The sequence below is a fragment of the Mus caroli genome, chromosome 4, assembly GCF_900094665.2.
Source record: "Mus caroli chromosome 4, CAROLI_EIJ_v1.1, whole genome shotgun sequence".
Classification (NCBI taxonomy): Eukaryota; Metazoa; Chordata; class Mammalia; order Rodentia; family Muridae; genus Mus; species Mus caroli.
Window position 1 is genome coordinate 10,415,700 of NC_034573.1, and position 18,606 is coordinate 10,434,305.

At 37.6% G+C, this 18,606-nt stretch overlaps 1 protein-coding gene across 8 annotated transcripts in view; it reads right to left on the reverse strand.

The window, feature by feature from the left end:
• Positions 1-18,606, reverse strand: part of Slc26a7 (solute carrier family 26 member 7) — a 121,699-nt gene that overhangs the window by 74,157 nt on the left and 28,936 nt on the right. For all 8 annotated transcript variants that reach the window (XR_003836456.1, XM_029476360.1, XM_029476359.1 and 5 more), the window contains exons 3-4: positions 17,118-17,228; positions 11,825-11,997 (exon numbers count right to left, since the gene is read on the reverse strand). Coding sequence is in view for 7 of the 8 variants with exons in the window: in XM_029476360.1 (XP_029332220.1) it covers positions 11,825-11,997; positions 17,118-17,228 (284 nt within the window). In the remaining variant the exon portion in view is untranslated. The remainder of the gene's footprint in view (positions 1-11,824; positions 11,998-17,117; positions 17,229-18,606) is intronic.

Here is an 18,606-nt window from a genome sequence, read left to right on the forward strand (position 1 = left end):
GAAAGGAGGGAGAGAAGAAAGAAGGAAGAAAGAGAAGAGAAGAGAAGAGAAGAGAAGAGAAGAGAAGAGAAGAGAAGAGAAGAGAAGAGAAGAGAAGATGTGCCACTGGATTCACAGAAAGACAGAACACATTTTTGAATTGTCTGTCACACTTAAGGAGGGATTCAAGACAGAGATCTGATTAGAAAGCAGACCAAAAGTGAAGTATAGATGGAAACTAGTTCAGCAGGGTTATGTGGAGTAGACAGCTCTGTTTGCTTAAAAAGAGTAAAACTAGCCAAGAGGGAATAGCAGAAAATACATCAAGAAATGCTGAAGTGAGACAAGGAGTAATGTAAAAAGCAGTTAAAAGGGAGTGCCTCAGGAGCAAGTGACATCATTCTTCCATACATTTATTAAATAACTAATTTTGCCAAGACTTATGTAAGTCTGGCTCCTGCATCAGAGCCAAGCTTTAATGGACTCAATCTAATGTTAGAATGTGAAGCAGTCATTGAAAAGGTGAGTATGAGAGGGATGGCCAGAGTTAGAAAGACACAGTCCCTAAAGCACACAGAATGAGAAAGGATAACAGAGATGGCCTTAATAACCCAGCAGGCAAATATGTTGGTAAACACACATGGCTTGACTTCACTGTGCCACAGAACATGTCACAAATGCACTTGCTTCAAGAATTGTTTCTATTTGCAGTTCCATATGTGGCCAAAGAGTATGCCATAATACATTTGGTGGCCAGAATTTTCATGACAAACCTAAATGAAGCAAGAGACCATGAGAATCAGAACTGCAGGGGTGCATGGTTTGACTCTTCTGCCTTCCTTTCTACTCCAACCTATAGAAACAGCATGAAGGCCGACTGGGATGAGTAGAGTTGATAGACAGTTGACTTGTAGTTTGACTTTCCATCATGTATAGGAATAATGGTGACACAGAAGTAGAGATCTGTTGACTAGACTGTTACACTAGATCAGAATGGACCATAGACTATATCACCAACTTAGAAAGTTCTAAGTTTTGTTAACCTCCTTCATTAATAAAAGCAGTACAACTTAAAAGATATAGAATGATTTTCTGTCCTTTGATTTAAAAAAAAAAATGGAAGCAAAAATAAATAAAGACTAATCTGTAAAGGTAAGAAAAAAATCTTCATTTAATTTTGCTTATTTAACATTGTGGAGCCACTAGCATTTAATTAACCTTTTCCCTCTTTAATTTCTTTAAGTCATCATTATTAAGCACCAGCTGCTGGAATTAGAGGGGTAAACACTCTGTGTTCCACAGAGGCCTGCAGTGTATGAAGGAAGACAAACACACAAGTACTACTTCCTGGTATCAAGAAGCCTTAGAAGAAAAGGAATGAGCAGTGCCTTATGGGACCACACAAAGTTACACAGCCATGTTTGTAGACAGAGGGAAGAGCCTACATGGCTGGGGAAAGATCTTTGTCAACCCATTGAGTGAGCATGGAACCAACGTTTCTGCCCACTTCATAGTGTGGGCCTGGAGCACAGGATGCTGGGACTGAACACAAAGTGACATGTGGGAAAGAGAGAGAGCAGAGTGCTCTAGAAGATGATGGCTTTGCTTCCCCTGCTTCCTTTCTCAGTATCAGCTAGGAAAGCTGGGCCTGGTGGCACAGGCCTTTCGTCTCAGCACTGAACAAGCCAAATCAACACTTCAAGTTTGAGGACAGCCTGGGCTACATAGAGAGACCTTGTCTCAACAAACAAACAAATGAATCAATGAAAAAATAAATAAAAGAATGAATAAATAAATAAGACTATAAGCTATACAACTCAGCAGTTTCAATAGTGTAGATGAAGTACAAATTCCATTATGCCATCTCCTAATTATAATATGCTGTATAAAGGCTTACGGGTGATTATTCAGTAAAGTACTTGCCTGAGTTTCATCTCCATAGTCTATTCGTTTTTAACAATAGCTGGCCATGGTGGCACACATTTGCATTCAAGCACTGGGGAGGCAGGGACTAGAATGTCCAACCTTCCCCTTTACAGAAGAATAACGCTCATGATTTTCAGGGAAAAAAATAAGTATGATGTATGGAAAAAGACAGGGTGAATAGCTTTTATCTGAAGTCCTTCTATCTCCATGAGCATCTTATTTAGTATGCTACATATGTTTGGTGCAAAACTCCAGGGAGGTGGAAGATCTTGATCTGTAGTTGGTCACCCTGAAGACTTAAGACCATATGTTGCTAGAAGCCAGTGGTGCAATACCACTGCTCTCTGTCACTGGACACCCCACCCCCACCAGCGCTTATGCAACTCATAAACAAAGGAGCTGTATATGCTTTGTCCTCCGGGCAGAAATCTTGTCCTGAGGTTACTTCAGAAAAGTAGAGCTTGGGAAATTTTCCAAAATTAAATGGTTAAAGGACAGTCCCAGGCCTCTCTAAGTTCTTGGAAAAAGAAAGAGGCAAAGTGCCCATCATGGAGACTAATAAGGGACATCGATGGCTCTGAAAGGGCAATGGCTTTTATTGAATGCTTACTTCCCTACAGAAAGATGTATCCCTATATCTCAAAACTCAACCCTGAATTTACCAGTCCGTTGTTGTTAGTGTGCAAGCAGTTCTTCTCTTGACTGCTACTGGCTCTTGGCTAGGAAACTTGGTTTTCTTTTTCTTTCTTGTGTTTCATCAAAAGTAATATTAATAATGCATAATTATAATATTAATTATAATATCAATTATAATTACACTAAAATGCTCTTTACAAATGATAATGTGGCTTAGAGAGAGGAATGATAGTGAGGCTGGAAAGGTGAGATAATGGCTAATAGTGCTTGCCCAAGGTCCTATGTTCAAATACAGTACTCACAAAGCCAGCCATGGTCATGTACATATGCAACCTGAGTGTTGTGGAAGACAGAGTCAAGAAAATCATTGGTATTGGTGGATGTCAACCAAGATCCAGGCTCAGTGAGAAAGTTTCTCAAGGAAATAAATCAGAGAGTAGCTTACATGTATGCACAGACATGTGCATCTGGGAGCACATATATTCACATACATTTATATACTATGAGAAGATGGTTCTATGAATGAAGTGCATACCTCAGAAACATAAGGATTAAACTTCAAATCCCCAGCACATATGTAAGTGTTCAGTGGACAAGTTGGCCCACTTGTAATTGCAATACATGGGACATAGAGAAAGGGGATCCCTGCAGCAAGACAGCTACCTAGATGGGCCAAGTCAGCAAGCTCTGTATGAAGTGAAAGGTTCTGACTCAATAGAAAGAGTAGAGAAAAATGAGGAAGTCCTTCCAGGTCAACCTGCAATATTCACACATACCTCTATGCATACAATCTACATAAACACACACATATGAGTACTACAACGATGCCAACACACATACTTCCAAGAAGAAAAAAAAAGAATGACAAAAATCAGAACAAAAGAATTAGCATTGCTGTCAATCTAGCTACTGTATTATCCATAGTAGGAAATTAGATGAGCTATAACAGGAATTCCTTCCAATGCTAAGAAGCAATTGTGATGATCCTAGATGATCAATAGCTGTAAGTGGAGCCTGGAGTCTGAAGTAGACCAAGAATGCTATGAAGTGAGACTGAAGATGCATGAAAGACTGAGAAAATGTAATTAAAAATGGTCCAGAAAAAATGGGTGTGTGCAATGGATAGGTGTGACAGATATTATGACTTTGATGATTATGGTTTCATGGATATGTACAGATGTCAAATTTTATCAAACTGTACATTAGAAATAGACAGAATTTAATGTACAACAAATATACCTCACTAAAACAATCTTTGAAAAGCTCCATAATCGAATTTAGAGCACAAACACACATCACATTACGTTGCTATACCATTTCATTTTATACACTATAATATAAATAAAATGGTAAGGGGAGGAGAAGTTTTATATTGCTTGAATGACTGTGTATGAGAGACACACACAGAGAGACAGAAAAATAAAGGGGGGTAGACAAGGAAAAGCAGAGGGAAAAGGTGAGATAGCTACAAAATGTTATCCAGGCAAAGGTGGCCTACGGTGTGAATGTGTATTGCTTGCCTGTCTGCTTCACTCCATGATGATAAGGGACTAACCCTCTGAAACTGTAAGCAAGCCGACAATGAAATGTTCTCTTGTATAAGAGTGCCTTAGTTATAGTATCTCTCTGGAGCAGTAAAACAGTAACTAATATAGTAGCAGTTGGAATAAGGCTAAAGCAGTGATAAGGTACCTTGGCAGGCATGAACATGAAAGACAGGAGCACTGATAGTGTGGAGACCTGGCTCAAGAGCTTTCAGAGGGGAACATTATTAATAGTATCAGCTGGGCTACAGACCATTCTTCTGATATTTGGCAAGAATGTGCCGCTATTTTGCCCTTGTCCTGTGAGTCAACCCAAGGCTAAATTAAAGGGTTTTGGATTGATGTCATTGGCAGAGATTTCGAGATAGCCTAATACTGACTGTGTCATGTGGTTATCTGCAATTACTCATTTGCAGATCTACAACGAAAAGGTACAAGCTGGATGAAGACAAATATAAAAGCTACAGTTTGAAAAGAAAAGGAGCACCTGGAAATGCAATGATAGAGACAAGTCCTGAGCTCACTGGAGACAAAAAGCTTAAACAAAGATCTGACACAAAATTGAATAAAGGTGTCCTACCCTTAGGGCAGGCCCAATCCAGAACACCCTGCATTCTTTGAAGGAAATAAGCCCAAGGGATTTCCCTACAAATGGGGTCAGGTTTCACCTCAAGCAGAAGGCAGAATTTAGCAATGTTAGCAACAACATAGCTTAGAATTTTAAAAAGGATACAAAAAAGGGGTTATGTAATTTTCCTCCATTGGGACAAGGCATTTCACAGGGTAGTCCTTGCATGGAGTCCCACTGCATGAAGCTGTGAGGCTGAAACTGGAATTGGGTTGGAGACCCCAAGATGTTTTAGATACTAGAATTGCCAAGGAGAGCTGCTCAAGAGAAAGAGGAGTTTGTTGCAGTTAACAAAGTTAAAAGGAGCTGGAGATCTAAAAACCCATCTAAGACAGAATTTGCAATTTGCCTTGCAGGTTTTCAGTTTTGCTTCTGTCTAGTATTTCTTCACTGTGCCCTCTTTGTGAGGGGATTTCTCCATTAGGAAATGGTAATGGATACTCTGCAGCACTGTTGTTGGAGGTATGTGACCTCATTTGTTTGTGTGTTTGTTTGTTTGTTTGTTTGCTTGTTTGTTTTACAAGTGGTTACAGTTAAGAGTTTACCTTGAGTCTCAGAAGAAACTTTAGAATTTGGAACTGTTTTGAAACTGAAAGACTATGGGATTTTTGAAGTTGGACTGAATACATTTTGCATTATTTTAAAACTATGGGGTCAAGAGTACAAAGTGGACGTTTGAATGTGAATGTCCCCAGTAGTCTCATATGTTTGAATTGTTGGTTCCCAGTTGCTGTAAATTTTGGGGAAAGGATTAGGAGGTGCGGCCTTTTTGGAAGAAATGGAGGAAGTTGGAGGTAGGTTTCTAAGGTTTCCAAAGCCCACACGAGGCTCAGTGTCTACCCCACGGCTACCACCAGCGCCCTGTGGATCAGAATGCAAAGCTTCAGCTACAGTTCTAGGACTATATCTGTCTGCTTCCTATCATGGCAATAACAGACTAAACCTCTGAAACTGTAAGCAAGTCCCCGATCATATTCTTTCCTTTAAGAGTTGTCTTGGTCATGCTGTATCTTCAGAGCATAAGACTTCCAAAACCATACATAAATCAATAAACTTTATCAATACCAAAAAATAGCTTACAAAAAAAGAAGTCGGGAAAAATTTCCACTCATGATAGCCTTTTAAACACATAAAATATCTAGGAATAAAGTTGACTAAGAAATTGAAAAGGTATCTTCAATAGAATCTTTGATACACTAAAGAAAGAAATTTTTAAAAATTATAAAAATGAATAGAAAAATTCTTCCATGCTTACAAACTGACAAGTTTAATACTGTTTAAAAAAATGTCTATGTTAGTGAAAAGGATCTACAGGTTCAATGACACCTACCATAAATACCAGTGACATCTTTCCCAGAACTAGAAAACACAATTGTTAAATCTATATGGAAATATAAAAGCACCCCAGAAACCAAAGAAATCCTACCCAGAAAGATGAATATTGGAGATCATTCTCTCTCACTAGACATAAAGTGTAATTTTAAATGATTCAAAGGCCTGGATGAATGACTTGTAACTTCTGAAATACCAGAGGAAACTGTAAGTAAGATACCAGGCAAGACAGTTGCATAGGCAAAGACTTTTCAAACTGAACTCTAGCAGAGGAAACAATCCCAAAATATATAGATGAAGTGCCATAAAACTAAAAAGCTTTCCAGAGCAAAGAAAGTGATCACCGGAGTGAGGAGACAGCCTGCAGAACTGAGGAAAATTCTTGCCAGCTACATATACAGGAGTAATGAACATAATGTATAAAGAACTGATCATTTTAAACACAAAAGGAATCGAGTTGTCCAACCAATCAATGGAATAATAGACTGAATAGACCATGATCATAAGAAGTACAAATGGTTAATAAATAATGAAAATGCTTTAGGAATGCTTCTCATCACAGTCAGCATGGCTATCATAAAGAAAACAAGTAACAAAAAATGCTGGTGAAGATACTGGGAAAACAGAATCCATATGCAATATAAGTAAGAATATAAACAGGTAAAACCACCTTGGATGTCAATGTGGAGGTTTGAAATTTTATACACACACCCACACACACACACACACACACACACACACCTTAGGAATACATGTCATAAAGATGTATATCAATCATACGACCCACCTATATCATCCTTAATGTAAAGTTAACACACCACAGAAATAGTTACACACCCATGTTTATTGCTCAACAACTGACAGTTTTGGGATATGGAACCAAGCTACATATCTAACAGTATTTAACAGATAAATACCCTGTGATATATGTACACAACAAACTTTTATATAGGCCTAAAGAAAAGTGAAATTGTGATATTTTCAAGTAAGTGGATGTAACTGGAGATCATGTTAAGTGATATGAGCCAGAGTCAGAAAAAGAAGTGATTTTTTTCCTCACATACTGACTTTTGATTCACAGTGAAAGAGGAGGAAGAGATCTTATGGGAATTGAGGAAGGGAACGATGGATTAATGGAATACATGTGACATGAAAGCAGAGAAAACTAACTCAGGAGAAGGAAGGAGAGTAAAAGGAATGGGAGGAACACTGGAGATGAACAATGAATAAATTATAATGAGTGTCTGTGTGTGTGTGTATGTGTGTGAAAACACCATATTAAAACAATTACTTTATGTTGTAAATTAAAAAGAAAAAATAGAACTTATAAAAATAAAAATTAGCATTAAAAATTAGTAGCTTTTCTACCCATAGAAAGTAGAAACATGATACAATGCTAAAGAAAATCCCATTTATAGTAACAGCAAATTAACATAAACCTTAGGAATAAATGTCATAAAGATTGTAAAATCTGTAAAAAGAAAACTTTACAAGACCACCACAACATGCCAAGTTAGACTTGAACAAAAATAAAAACACCCCTTGTTCTTGGTGGTGACAAATGAGCATAGTAAAGATAGCAACACCACAAAAATATCAATATAATTGCCTTCATGGAATATGGTGCATTGATGTTAAAACCAAGATGTAAGAATATTCATAAACACACAAAAAATCTACAAAAATGAACCATCCTATACAACACTAAATAATAAAATAGTCTCCATAAAGCAGTGTTACTGTCCTGAGGACAGACATACAGCAGCTAGAATAAGATCTGCCCTGAATTTTATCTAAATATATATGGAAATAATAAGGCTGGCACATTCTATCCATACAAACCAGACCCTTAAATCAATGTTGCTGGCACAATGAGGCAGCCACTTAGAAAGCAATAATGAAGTCAGATTCATATATCCCATCACATGTAAAATAAACTCCCTTTTCACTTTTTATCCCTAGTTCTTTAGGTCTTTGCACATAGCTAGAAGGCAATGTAATTCTAGGAATGATAGAAGGTTTTCCTCAGTCACCAAGAAACCAAATATAAAAGAAAACAAACCATTAAATCCTATAGTACCAAGAGGAAGACTGTGTGAATCTCTCTATCAAATCATTGCAGTGGAAAAGCTTCCTGATGATTGCTTAAAGTCCACTGAAACCATAGGACTGATGAATTCCACGTATTTTTCAATTGTACATGGTAAAATACAGTTCAATAATGGTCACAATGGGGGGAAATGGCAACACATGGCATATTTAAAGGACTAAAATCCCTAAGACATAAAAAAAAAAAATCTGAAAATCTGAAAAGGAAGGGACTAAAAAGACAAAGACTTCTGATAGAAAACCAGTAAAAACCCCTGGAATCTGGGGTCAATCACCGGTGAGAGACAGACAGACGACAGACAGACAGACAGACAGACAGACAGACACAGAAAGAAAAGGCAAGAGACAAAGGCAGAGAAAAAGAGGGAGGAAAGGGAGGGAAAGAGAAGGAAAGGGAGATTGAAAACTGAAAAGCATACTAAGGGGCAGGGCTTGTTATGTAATAAGAGAAAGCAGATCTGTTCGTAAACAGAATGTGTTGACAGACATTAAAACCTACCAATGCCCCAGAGAAGCAACTGATGTCTTTAAGATTTGCCTTTGAGGATTGGCCTGTCTGCTATCCACAACTGAGACCATTTCTAATTTACACAGTCTGGACATGAAGTCAATCATGATTGCTTCGGAGAACTTAAAAAAATGTATGTGTTGTGTGTCTGCGGGGAAGGGGAAAGACAACATAAAAGTAAGAAAAACAACCCGAGAGTGGTTGAACAGCATACTGTGTTTGCAGAACACTTTCCTCCTTGTCAACGGACTCAAGATGCAGAACAACAGAAAGTACTGAAGGAGGAACTGGATCCAAAGGATCTCACGGACTCTAGCCTGAGAAGGGACAGACGAGTGTGGGGGTCAAACAGAGTCCAGCCATCTGCTTAAAAGTTGACCAACTCACAGATGCACATCCAGGACCTGAGCCTGGGACAGAGGAAGGGAAGCAGATGTCTGACAAACTTACAAGAGAAAACATTCAGCTATCTGGATCACATTTTTCATGCAGTAAAAGGCCATGAAAATGAGATGACTTTATTATCTTTAATAATATCCTGCTTTACTGCTATGTTTCTATGGAGCTTCAGAGGGAGCAAGGAGATTTAGTTTTCTTACTTGAATCTCAGCCTCTGCTTTTATAGCATACTGTGCAATGTCTTAATCCAAATATGCTAAATGATAATAAAATACCTGGTTTGAGACTCATAGAAAATAGTTAACATTAGACTAAGAAGACGGTTACTAGTCTTCTTAACAATGATTTATTCTGAAAATAATGTACACCTGTAACTATTTGTACAAGAAACAGAAATGGGAGATAACAGAGCAAGGGGAAGCACTGTGATAATTTTTACCACTTTAATGCAGAGATTTTCATTTTGAATGAGCAGGAATTAAGAGGAATCTATATCAAACCCAATACGACATTTCTGTGCCCCAAACACGAGTTGGCATAGCTGATTTTGTCTGAGATGGAGCCATGTCAGGTGTTTCCCACAGCCCATGCAAGTCTCAGTGTATGCTGGCATCCTCCATGTTTGAACACACATGGTGAAGGCCACAGCTGGGCTGTCATCATGGCAAACAGTTCATTTTCTTGGTTACTATGCAGACTTAAGTTCTCAGTCCATTTAATACTGTTGATTCTTTGGCCCTTCTGACACAACCAGAAGGCAATGCTCAAAGAATTGTAGTTTCTCTTTTTTTGTAGTTCACATTTTTTTCTTTCCATTTATTCACATGATCATCAACTAGTCTCTCTTTTTTATGTTCACATTTGATCTTGTAAACCATAAGACAAATAAACACAGACACCCAGAAAACTGAATTATACACAATTTAGTTTACAAGAAATAAGCCAGCGGAAATGATCACTAAACAAGGGATTTTGAATCTAATATTTAGTGCCTTTCTTTGTGCTATTGTTTGAGTATAAAATTTATCTCCCCAAATGATGTGTTGAAGATTTGTTCCTCAAAGCAATGGGCAGGGGTCTTATTCGATCATTACGGCTCTAACCCCATACATGAGCAGACTGATAGTCTGGTGGTGTGACTAGGAGATTGTAGAAACTGAGGGGTGAGGCTCTATCGCCAGCAGTGGATCACAGATTCTGTGCTACAGAGACTGCCAAGGTCCAAATTCACTTACCTTCTCTCTACTTTACAGCTGTGCTGCCTTGAGCTACCTTTTTCTTCTATGGTGTTCTGTGCCCAGAAATATAGCTTAGCAATGGTGGACTGACAGTTTTGAAGCTGTGAACACAGCTAAATCTTTTCTCCTGTAAGTTGTTCTGATCTGGCATGTTGTCAGTGACTAAAAGTTCATCTTAAAGTCATGATCAACATGATCTACATACATATAATCATGTCATTAAAAACAAGCAAGTATCAAATGCTGATCTTCTAATGAACACTTGACAATAGCCAATGTGGCAGCAATAGATATTCAAGAGTTGTGAAAAGGCAGAGTCGTGAAGGTATGAGTCTAGAGGCCTTAGAGCAGCAAGCCAAGAAAACAGACTCAGTATCATCTACTGTCCGTGTACACAGCAAAACCATAAAATGCTTCCACAGAGAAGTATTTGATAAAGCTAGCTGCATCATCCTGTTGTAGAAATTTCTCTTTCAACACTCTTTCCAATGATACTCTGATCAGCTATGAACATGGCTTGGCCTCACTGTATTACAAAGAAGCCTATTCTATTTCTAAAATACCTTTAAAAAGATTGATTTTCAATTTCATGTGTATGAGTATTTTGCCTGCTTCTGTGTCTATATGCATGTGTGTGTGTGTGTGTGTGTGTGTGTGTGTGTGTGTGTGTGTGTGTGTACATCATACTGCAAGTGTACCTGGTACCCACAGAAGAGGGTGCTGGATCTCCTGAAGCTAAATGGGCAGTTTTTTGGGCCTCCATATGAATGCTAAAAATTTAACCTATGAGAAAGTACCCAAGGAGCCAAAGGGATCTGCAACCCTATAGGTGGAACAACAATATGAACTAATCAGTACCCCGGAGCTCTTGACTCTAGCTGCATATGTATCAAAAGATGGCCTAGTCGGCCATCACTGGAAAGAGAGGCCCATTGGACTTGCAAACTTTATATGCCCCAGTACAGGGGAANGCCAGGGCCGAAAAGTGGGAGTGGGTGGGTAGGGGAGTAGGGGGGGGGGTATGGAGGACTTTTGGGATAGCATGTAAATGTAAATGATGAAAATACCTAATAAAAAATATATATATAAATTGAACCTATGTCTGCAAGAAAAGCAAGTATTTTTAAGCCCTATGCCATCTTTCTGGGCCATAAAACACTCTTTTAAAATTATTAAAATTCTATTTTGTTTTTAATTTATGTATTATATTTTATCATAATTCTTTCTCCTCCTCCAACTCCTCCCCAAGTCCTCAACACCTCCCTACCCACCCACCTTCATGTTTGTACTCTCACTACTAAAAAAAAATCTTCTAAAGGTAAGATTTTACTAAATGTTACTCTGAATCTTTAATCTAGTGATTCTACTTCATTCCTCTAACCAGCATTTATAGAATCATTACACATTTCCATAATGATAAAACTTGATTGCCGTGCAGAGACGCTGGTTAAAATGAAAATGCAATACTGGCTGCTTTCCCTCTGTTCCTTCCTCTTCCATCCTATCCAGTCTCAGGGCTGCTTACCTGAATCACTCCACCCAAGAAAGAAACAGCCGCTGCAACCCCGATTCTCTGCAGCTCAAACTCGGATAAGCCCAACACACTTGAGTTGCTCTGTGTGGTGAGGTTCCTGCTGCTCTGAGGGACCAGTCGTTCCACAGCGTTGGCTGATATCAAGGATGTCAAGGCAAAGGTGCCTGGAAGTGAGAGTGATGTCAGAAAGCTTCCATGTAAGCATGAAAAGCTATTGGATTCTACCATGAATATTGAACAGTCATGGAGAGCTATTAGAAACACAGTGTACTCCAATGGACCCCATTTCTTTCATACCATTCTATGAAAAAACCAGACAGTACACCTGATGTGCCCCAGTGCCTGCTGAGCTGTCGTGTCTTTCTCAGCTACACACTTTTCTAAATCTCTGCATAGAGAGTATCTAAGGTACATAATTGTTGCCTGGATTCAAACCCAACCTTTCAACATATCAACAATGTCTTCTGAAGTATGTCACTCTGGCTCTAAATTGCCTTATCCACTAAATGCTACTGGTACTTGAGAGTTTGAGGAGAGTAACGGGAGAAAAGCTTGAAGACTTAATGAACAAGTATAAACCTGTTGGCTAAAATGGAGGTTCCTCTAATCTACCAAGTCAATTTCTCATCTTCCAAGATGTGGTTCAGATGCAGAGTCACAGCTATCCATCCAGTTACTCCTCACCAGGTTACACACTTTCTACCTATGATTCTGATAGCTCTACCTATGATAACTGAGCAGACTTTATTTTCATGAACAAAATGCCAGGGTACCCAAAAAGATTAAACCCACATGTTTGTCTACTGCTGCTAGACATGGTTAAATGAACATTTCCTGGAAATGTCCACAGCTTGGTTTCTAAGGAGGACTTTATTCAGTATGCTGCTCGCCTCCTGACAGGGGCTCGGGTGCTTTTCTCCTTGACATCGCTCGCCTGAGAATGCACCAGTGTAGATGACAAATGCTGATTCCTCCAGGAACGTTCAGCAAACCCAGATTAAATGAACATATGCTGGGTTGTACAAGCCTCCCCTCACTTCATATTTTAAAGATCTTACCTTGTTCTAGTTTATAGGTGAGCCTCCAGGGAAAGGGACTCTACAGGAAATAGGCACCTCCCACAGACAAAATAAGGCCAGCAGAGTCTGCTGGCCGTGGACACCTCCCACAGTCTTCTTTGCTAGTAGTAAGTAGTGTTATAAGTAGTCCAGTAAGACTAGAGGGTTTGAAGAAGAGCTGTGGTATCACTGTGGATTTAGAATAACATGGGTGGTGTAGATTCCAATGGATCTGCCCTTAAATCCAATTCCTATTTCCTCAATCTCCTTGTCTATAGAAAGAGCATATTCCTCACCCTTTGATATTCCTAAAAGTCTTAAATGTCACACAAATATATCATAGTTAGCATCTAATAGCATGCCATTAGCACCCCATAAGTGTTTAATTACTAGATAAGTCTTAGTAAAATTAATAGTGTTTTGTTATGGTTATACTGTTTTCTGAGAATTGATTGTTCTCAGTGAGCTAGACATTCTTAATAAATCAATAGATATTAATTTCTATAAAAAGTGTACTCATCATACAGAACTAAATTAAGAACATAACTAATGATTGGAGACAAGATTCTAGCATCCAGATGAGTAATGCAAAGTAAAGAGCATTTATCAGATACGGCATAATTTACAGCAGAGAGCCCTGAAATCAAACCAGGTAGTAAGTGTGAAAGTCACACTTGAGGGACTTTATACTCACTAAAGCACAGAGCAAAATCACGTAGGCAATATACCTCCATGTTTGTTTGGGATTTTTTATTGTGTTATTTTTTTAATTTAGGATTCTATTTCTTCAGATTTAGTAGAAGATAGGAAGGAACTAAACAGGATAGAAGGAGCCATCTGAAAGACTTTGTTGGCAGGGGGAGGGATGAGTCTCAAAACTCACTGTATTGAAATATTTCAGTGAATAATTATTTGTATTATTAAATGGGATTCTAAAAGTTTTCTCTAAATTGCTGAATAGTCCTTACCACTTCAAATAATTTTCTAATTTTGAAGGTGAATAAAGAATAAATTAAGTACTAAATTAAGGCACACCTAAGGGATAGAGATGGTGAAGGATGGAAAGGCAAGGTATAACCAGAACACATTGCTTACATGTATGAAAATGTCACACTTAGTTTATAAAGGTTGGCTTTATAGTTTACTGTTTTTAGTAATTCAGACTGCATTCTGAACACATGACTGGGAGGCTAAAACACAACATAAGGTGTGTTTCTGTCACAGAACTAATTTGGTCTCTTAATAAAGTTTCAGGGAACATGAACCCATTATACTAAAATATGATCAAATACAAGGGAAATATGATTTGTGTGTTAAATATTTGTGGGTATCTTTAGAGATTCAATGGCCCTTATAGTTACAATCACAAGTAGATCATAAAAGTCATTTCTGTGGTTCCCCTGTCAGAAAAAAATGTCCACTGTTTGTTACTGGTGCTAACGATTCTAATATTCACTTTTAACCAAAACAGAAAAGTTCAGCATGTTCTAAGAAATATGAATTCACAAGTGGAGTGACACCCACAGTTATTGTACAGTAGGATGACTGTAGCTTGCAAAATGTGTATTTTAAAATCTACATCACAGCTATCGCATCTATAGCTGGTGAGTTATTACATAACTTTCAGGGTTACAGAATCTCACTTAAGTTGTATTTTTCAAGCTGTACAACCAGTAAAATGTCTACAGTAATTATCCATAAAATGCAATGGCTTGTGTGTGTATACATTTAAGTATTACATTATGTATTTTTAATTTTTTTTTTCAGTTTTAGACAGTTCACTCTGAGATCCAGATAACCAGGAAGTCACTATATAGTTCACACAGGGCTTGAATTCGTGGCATTTTGTAGAATTTCTGCTGCAGTCTCCCAAGTGTTAGATTATGACGGTCAACTACCATCTATGATGTTGGCTTCTAGAAGTAATTATTGCCTATTAGGAAATTTTGTTTTGCCTTTTTATTTTATCTTAGATCAAGCAGAAGAAATATCTGTGTCCTAAGCCCTGTGTGCTGTCTTGCTATAGACATACTTAAATGTTCTGTGGTAAAAGTAGAAAGCAGGACAATTAAAAAGCAATAAGTGTTAAGAAATTTCGGCCATGTGTAATAATAGTTCACATACATAATTCCAACCTAGGGGGATCAGTAGTGAAAACATGTCTTAAATAATAAATAAGTAAATATTGAAGAAAAGAATTTCTAATTCATTCTGTGTCTGTCTCCATTTGCATCTGAAAGAAAACTCTCACTGAATAAGTATTCTAAAACATTTTCTTATCAAGAGGAAAACAGTAGTTTGGGCTATATCTGATGTGCACATTGTAGGTCTGTGACTTTTATCTGTGTTGTCATAAGAAACCTTGAAGTTTCTTCCTAGTTCACTTGAAATGTATATATAATACCAATTAATATACATTTATGCATTATATTAAGACAGGAGCTTGTAAATATCTTAACAACATTCCTACTGAATAGTATACACATTTTATGAAACACACATATATACAAACAGACATGCATATGTTCATGGGCACATATGCACATATGTACTAAAATATATTTTTTGTATATAGTTGTACAGATTCATTTTTGAGAACTCACTGTGGCTAATTCACTACTGTAAGTATATCATAGTGCACTTTACCCAAACACATCAGCTGTAATGCTAAGTGAGATATAATATTATAAATCATGCCTTCTGTACCATTTTGTAGACTGAAATATATCATGATGTCAAGGCAGGGGGAGTGTAAAACCTCCTGTGGAAATGCCAATTTTAATTCAGCATGTCTGCAATGAAAGACAGTTTCTGTATTTCAACCAAGCTCATAGAGCACTTGCTAGGTAGCAAGTCTATAAATAACTGCTAACGTGATTTCTCAAAGCTAAGTTTAGTGATATAAAAATTAAATTTATACAAGTACAAAATCATTTCATGAAAAAACATATGTGTGTGTGATAAGCAAAAACCTCTTAAAATTTCAACACCAAATCTTCAGAATCCATAAATATGTATACTCCATATCAAGAAATTATAAATGTAGTAGGTGAAATTAATTTCAATAATTAATAGGTCTTAAATATGATTATCCTTGATTGTCTGGGCATAGCCAGTGAAGTCAGAACATCTTTTAAATGTAGAAAATGGAGACAAGATGGTGTCTTGGGAGGGAGATCTGAAGATGCCACTACTGGCCTTGAAAATTGTGGAAAGTTCAGGAGCCCAGGAATGCAGAAAGCTTCTAGAAGATAGAAAAGTCAAGAAAATGAGGTTGTTTGCTAAAGCATACAGAAAGGAATGCAGCTTCACTGACTGCTCAGTTTAGGACTTGAAGACTTATTCAGATCACTGACCTCCAGAAGTACTACTGAAAGTCCTCTTGTTTCAAGCCACACATCTCCTGATAATTGTGACAATATGAAAGTAATACAATGAACAACACCAACTGACCACAGAAGACAGAGTCTGAAATGTTTTTTCGTAAGGGCTGAGATCTCACAGAAATAAATAGCAACGTCTCTTGCATTGTCTCCATTGAACTTCATTTTGTTATTGAATGAACATTTAAGATTAAGGCATCATTTTGTAGTAAGAAACCTCAATAACTGTCACATTAATTTAATAAAGTGTTACATTAAAAACTATATGCCAATTGTGTAGCTCTTACTATTATAAGAAATGGAAGAGGGGTCATCTTATTAGTAAAAAAGGAACTAATAGAGTTTTAAAACCTTGTCCAGGGTCATGCAGTTTATAAATAACCAAAGAGGCACTCACTTTGGGGTAGCTCACACAGAAATGCAGCCCATTCTATCAGCAAAATAATTACATTTGCTCATCCTTTGTATTCATTGTTGTGGTTTTCAGAGATGCAGAGTGGGGTAGGGTAAGGTATACCAGCATCTTAGGTCATTTGGTTCAAAAATCAAAGAAATATCTGAAATATTTTTCAATAATTGAACAGCTAAGTTTACTCTTTGTTTTCTTTCACATGCTTACATACTTATTCCATTGTCGATTCCGCAATGCTTCCATTTGCAGAGTCTTTCTTTCATGACACAGTGACATCACAATAAATCATAGGGCATATCTGATAAATAAACATCCCTCACATCCCTCAGCGCTGTGAGAATGTCTGGGAAAAGGTAAGCAGGAGCTAATGAATACTCTGAGTCCATTTTATTAGTTGTATGAGAAGCTTAAGCATAGACCATATTTATTACCTGTGGCAACATGGCGTCCCATTCCAAATATAGCATAAATGATGGCTGGAAACAGAGATCCATATAAGCCAAAAACAGGGTGTACAGATGAAAGCATAGCGAAGGACAGCCCTGTGAAGAAATCCAGAGGAATTAGTGTCATCTCATATCCCTAAGATACAGTACCCAATGCAACAGTTATGAAGAAATTCAGAGGAATTAGGACCACCACATATCCCCAAGATAAAGTACACAATACAACAGTTATGAAGAAACCCAGAGGAATTAGGGCCATCTCATATCCCCCAAGATATAGTACCTAAAACAACAGTTATTGATGTGCCTAAAGTCAAAATTTTGAATATTTTAATTATCCTACCTATCAACAAAACTAGAACTAGTGTTATTGTACTAACTAGGAGGAAATTGCTCACCCATTCATATGTGTATTTCATTTCTCTTGACTGCGGAGATGTCTAGAAGAAACAGGGATTTGGAGAACCTTCTTAGTAAAAGTAATCTGTGAGAATGTCAAAACCAAACATGTGTAGGTCTGCTCAGATTTTAGAAGCATTTTCATATGTCATATGTCATTTTGTTTGTGCAGTAGCATACGTGTAGTAAGCAGGAACACTAACTTTATCACTGGACAAGGAGAAGCCTGAAGTGGAAGGGGGTCTGGTCCTGGAGCAAAAGGATGCAAACTTAAAAGCTGGCAGAGGGACTACCTGAGTGCACAAACTAAGGGTGTGTACAGCAGTCAGACCAATCATAGCCCCTTTCTACTGACTAGACCCTCAACTGTGTGTCAACTATAAGTTCTTAGCATAGCAAAAAATTATCAACTTAGCTTATTCAGTGAGTATATAATCTATAACTCACAGTGCTGCATCTTCATTTTTCACAGATGCTAGGGTCTACATAGTTTGTGTGTTATATCTACATAGAAAATGTTTCTATACCTTTCAAAATTAACATTGATAATTTTAATGTTATCAATACATGAATTAATACAAGTTCACTAAGATTTCTTGTCTACAGCTGATCCTTTCCACAAGGAAAGATGTGAAAGTCCATTTGAGTTTAATGCTGAGCATTGGATTGGACAAGAATGATTATGCTCTAATTAAAATAAATTGAAGTTCTACCATTGTTTTCTTTTTAAAGCTTGTTTATTGGTAATGAAATCCCTTAGTCTCATGAAAATAAATTAAAATTTACTACAGAAGAGTGAGCAGCAGAAACTGCTCTGGAATTTCATAAAAACAGTGTTGTAGGGTACACGTAGACTGGTGGGAAGGGCTCTATTAAGGAGCAGTTCTGGAACCCAGGTTAGCATTGGAAGGTAAGTTATTTCTACCCCTACCAGCCAGCACCTCTTAGTATCTTGTATGTCAATGACTTTATATAGAAAAAAAAATACTATATTTACATCAATCCTATGGAGGACTTGAAAATAACTACCGGTGGCGCACGCCTTTAATCCCAGCACTCGGGAGGCAGAGGCAGG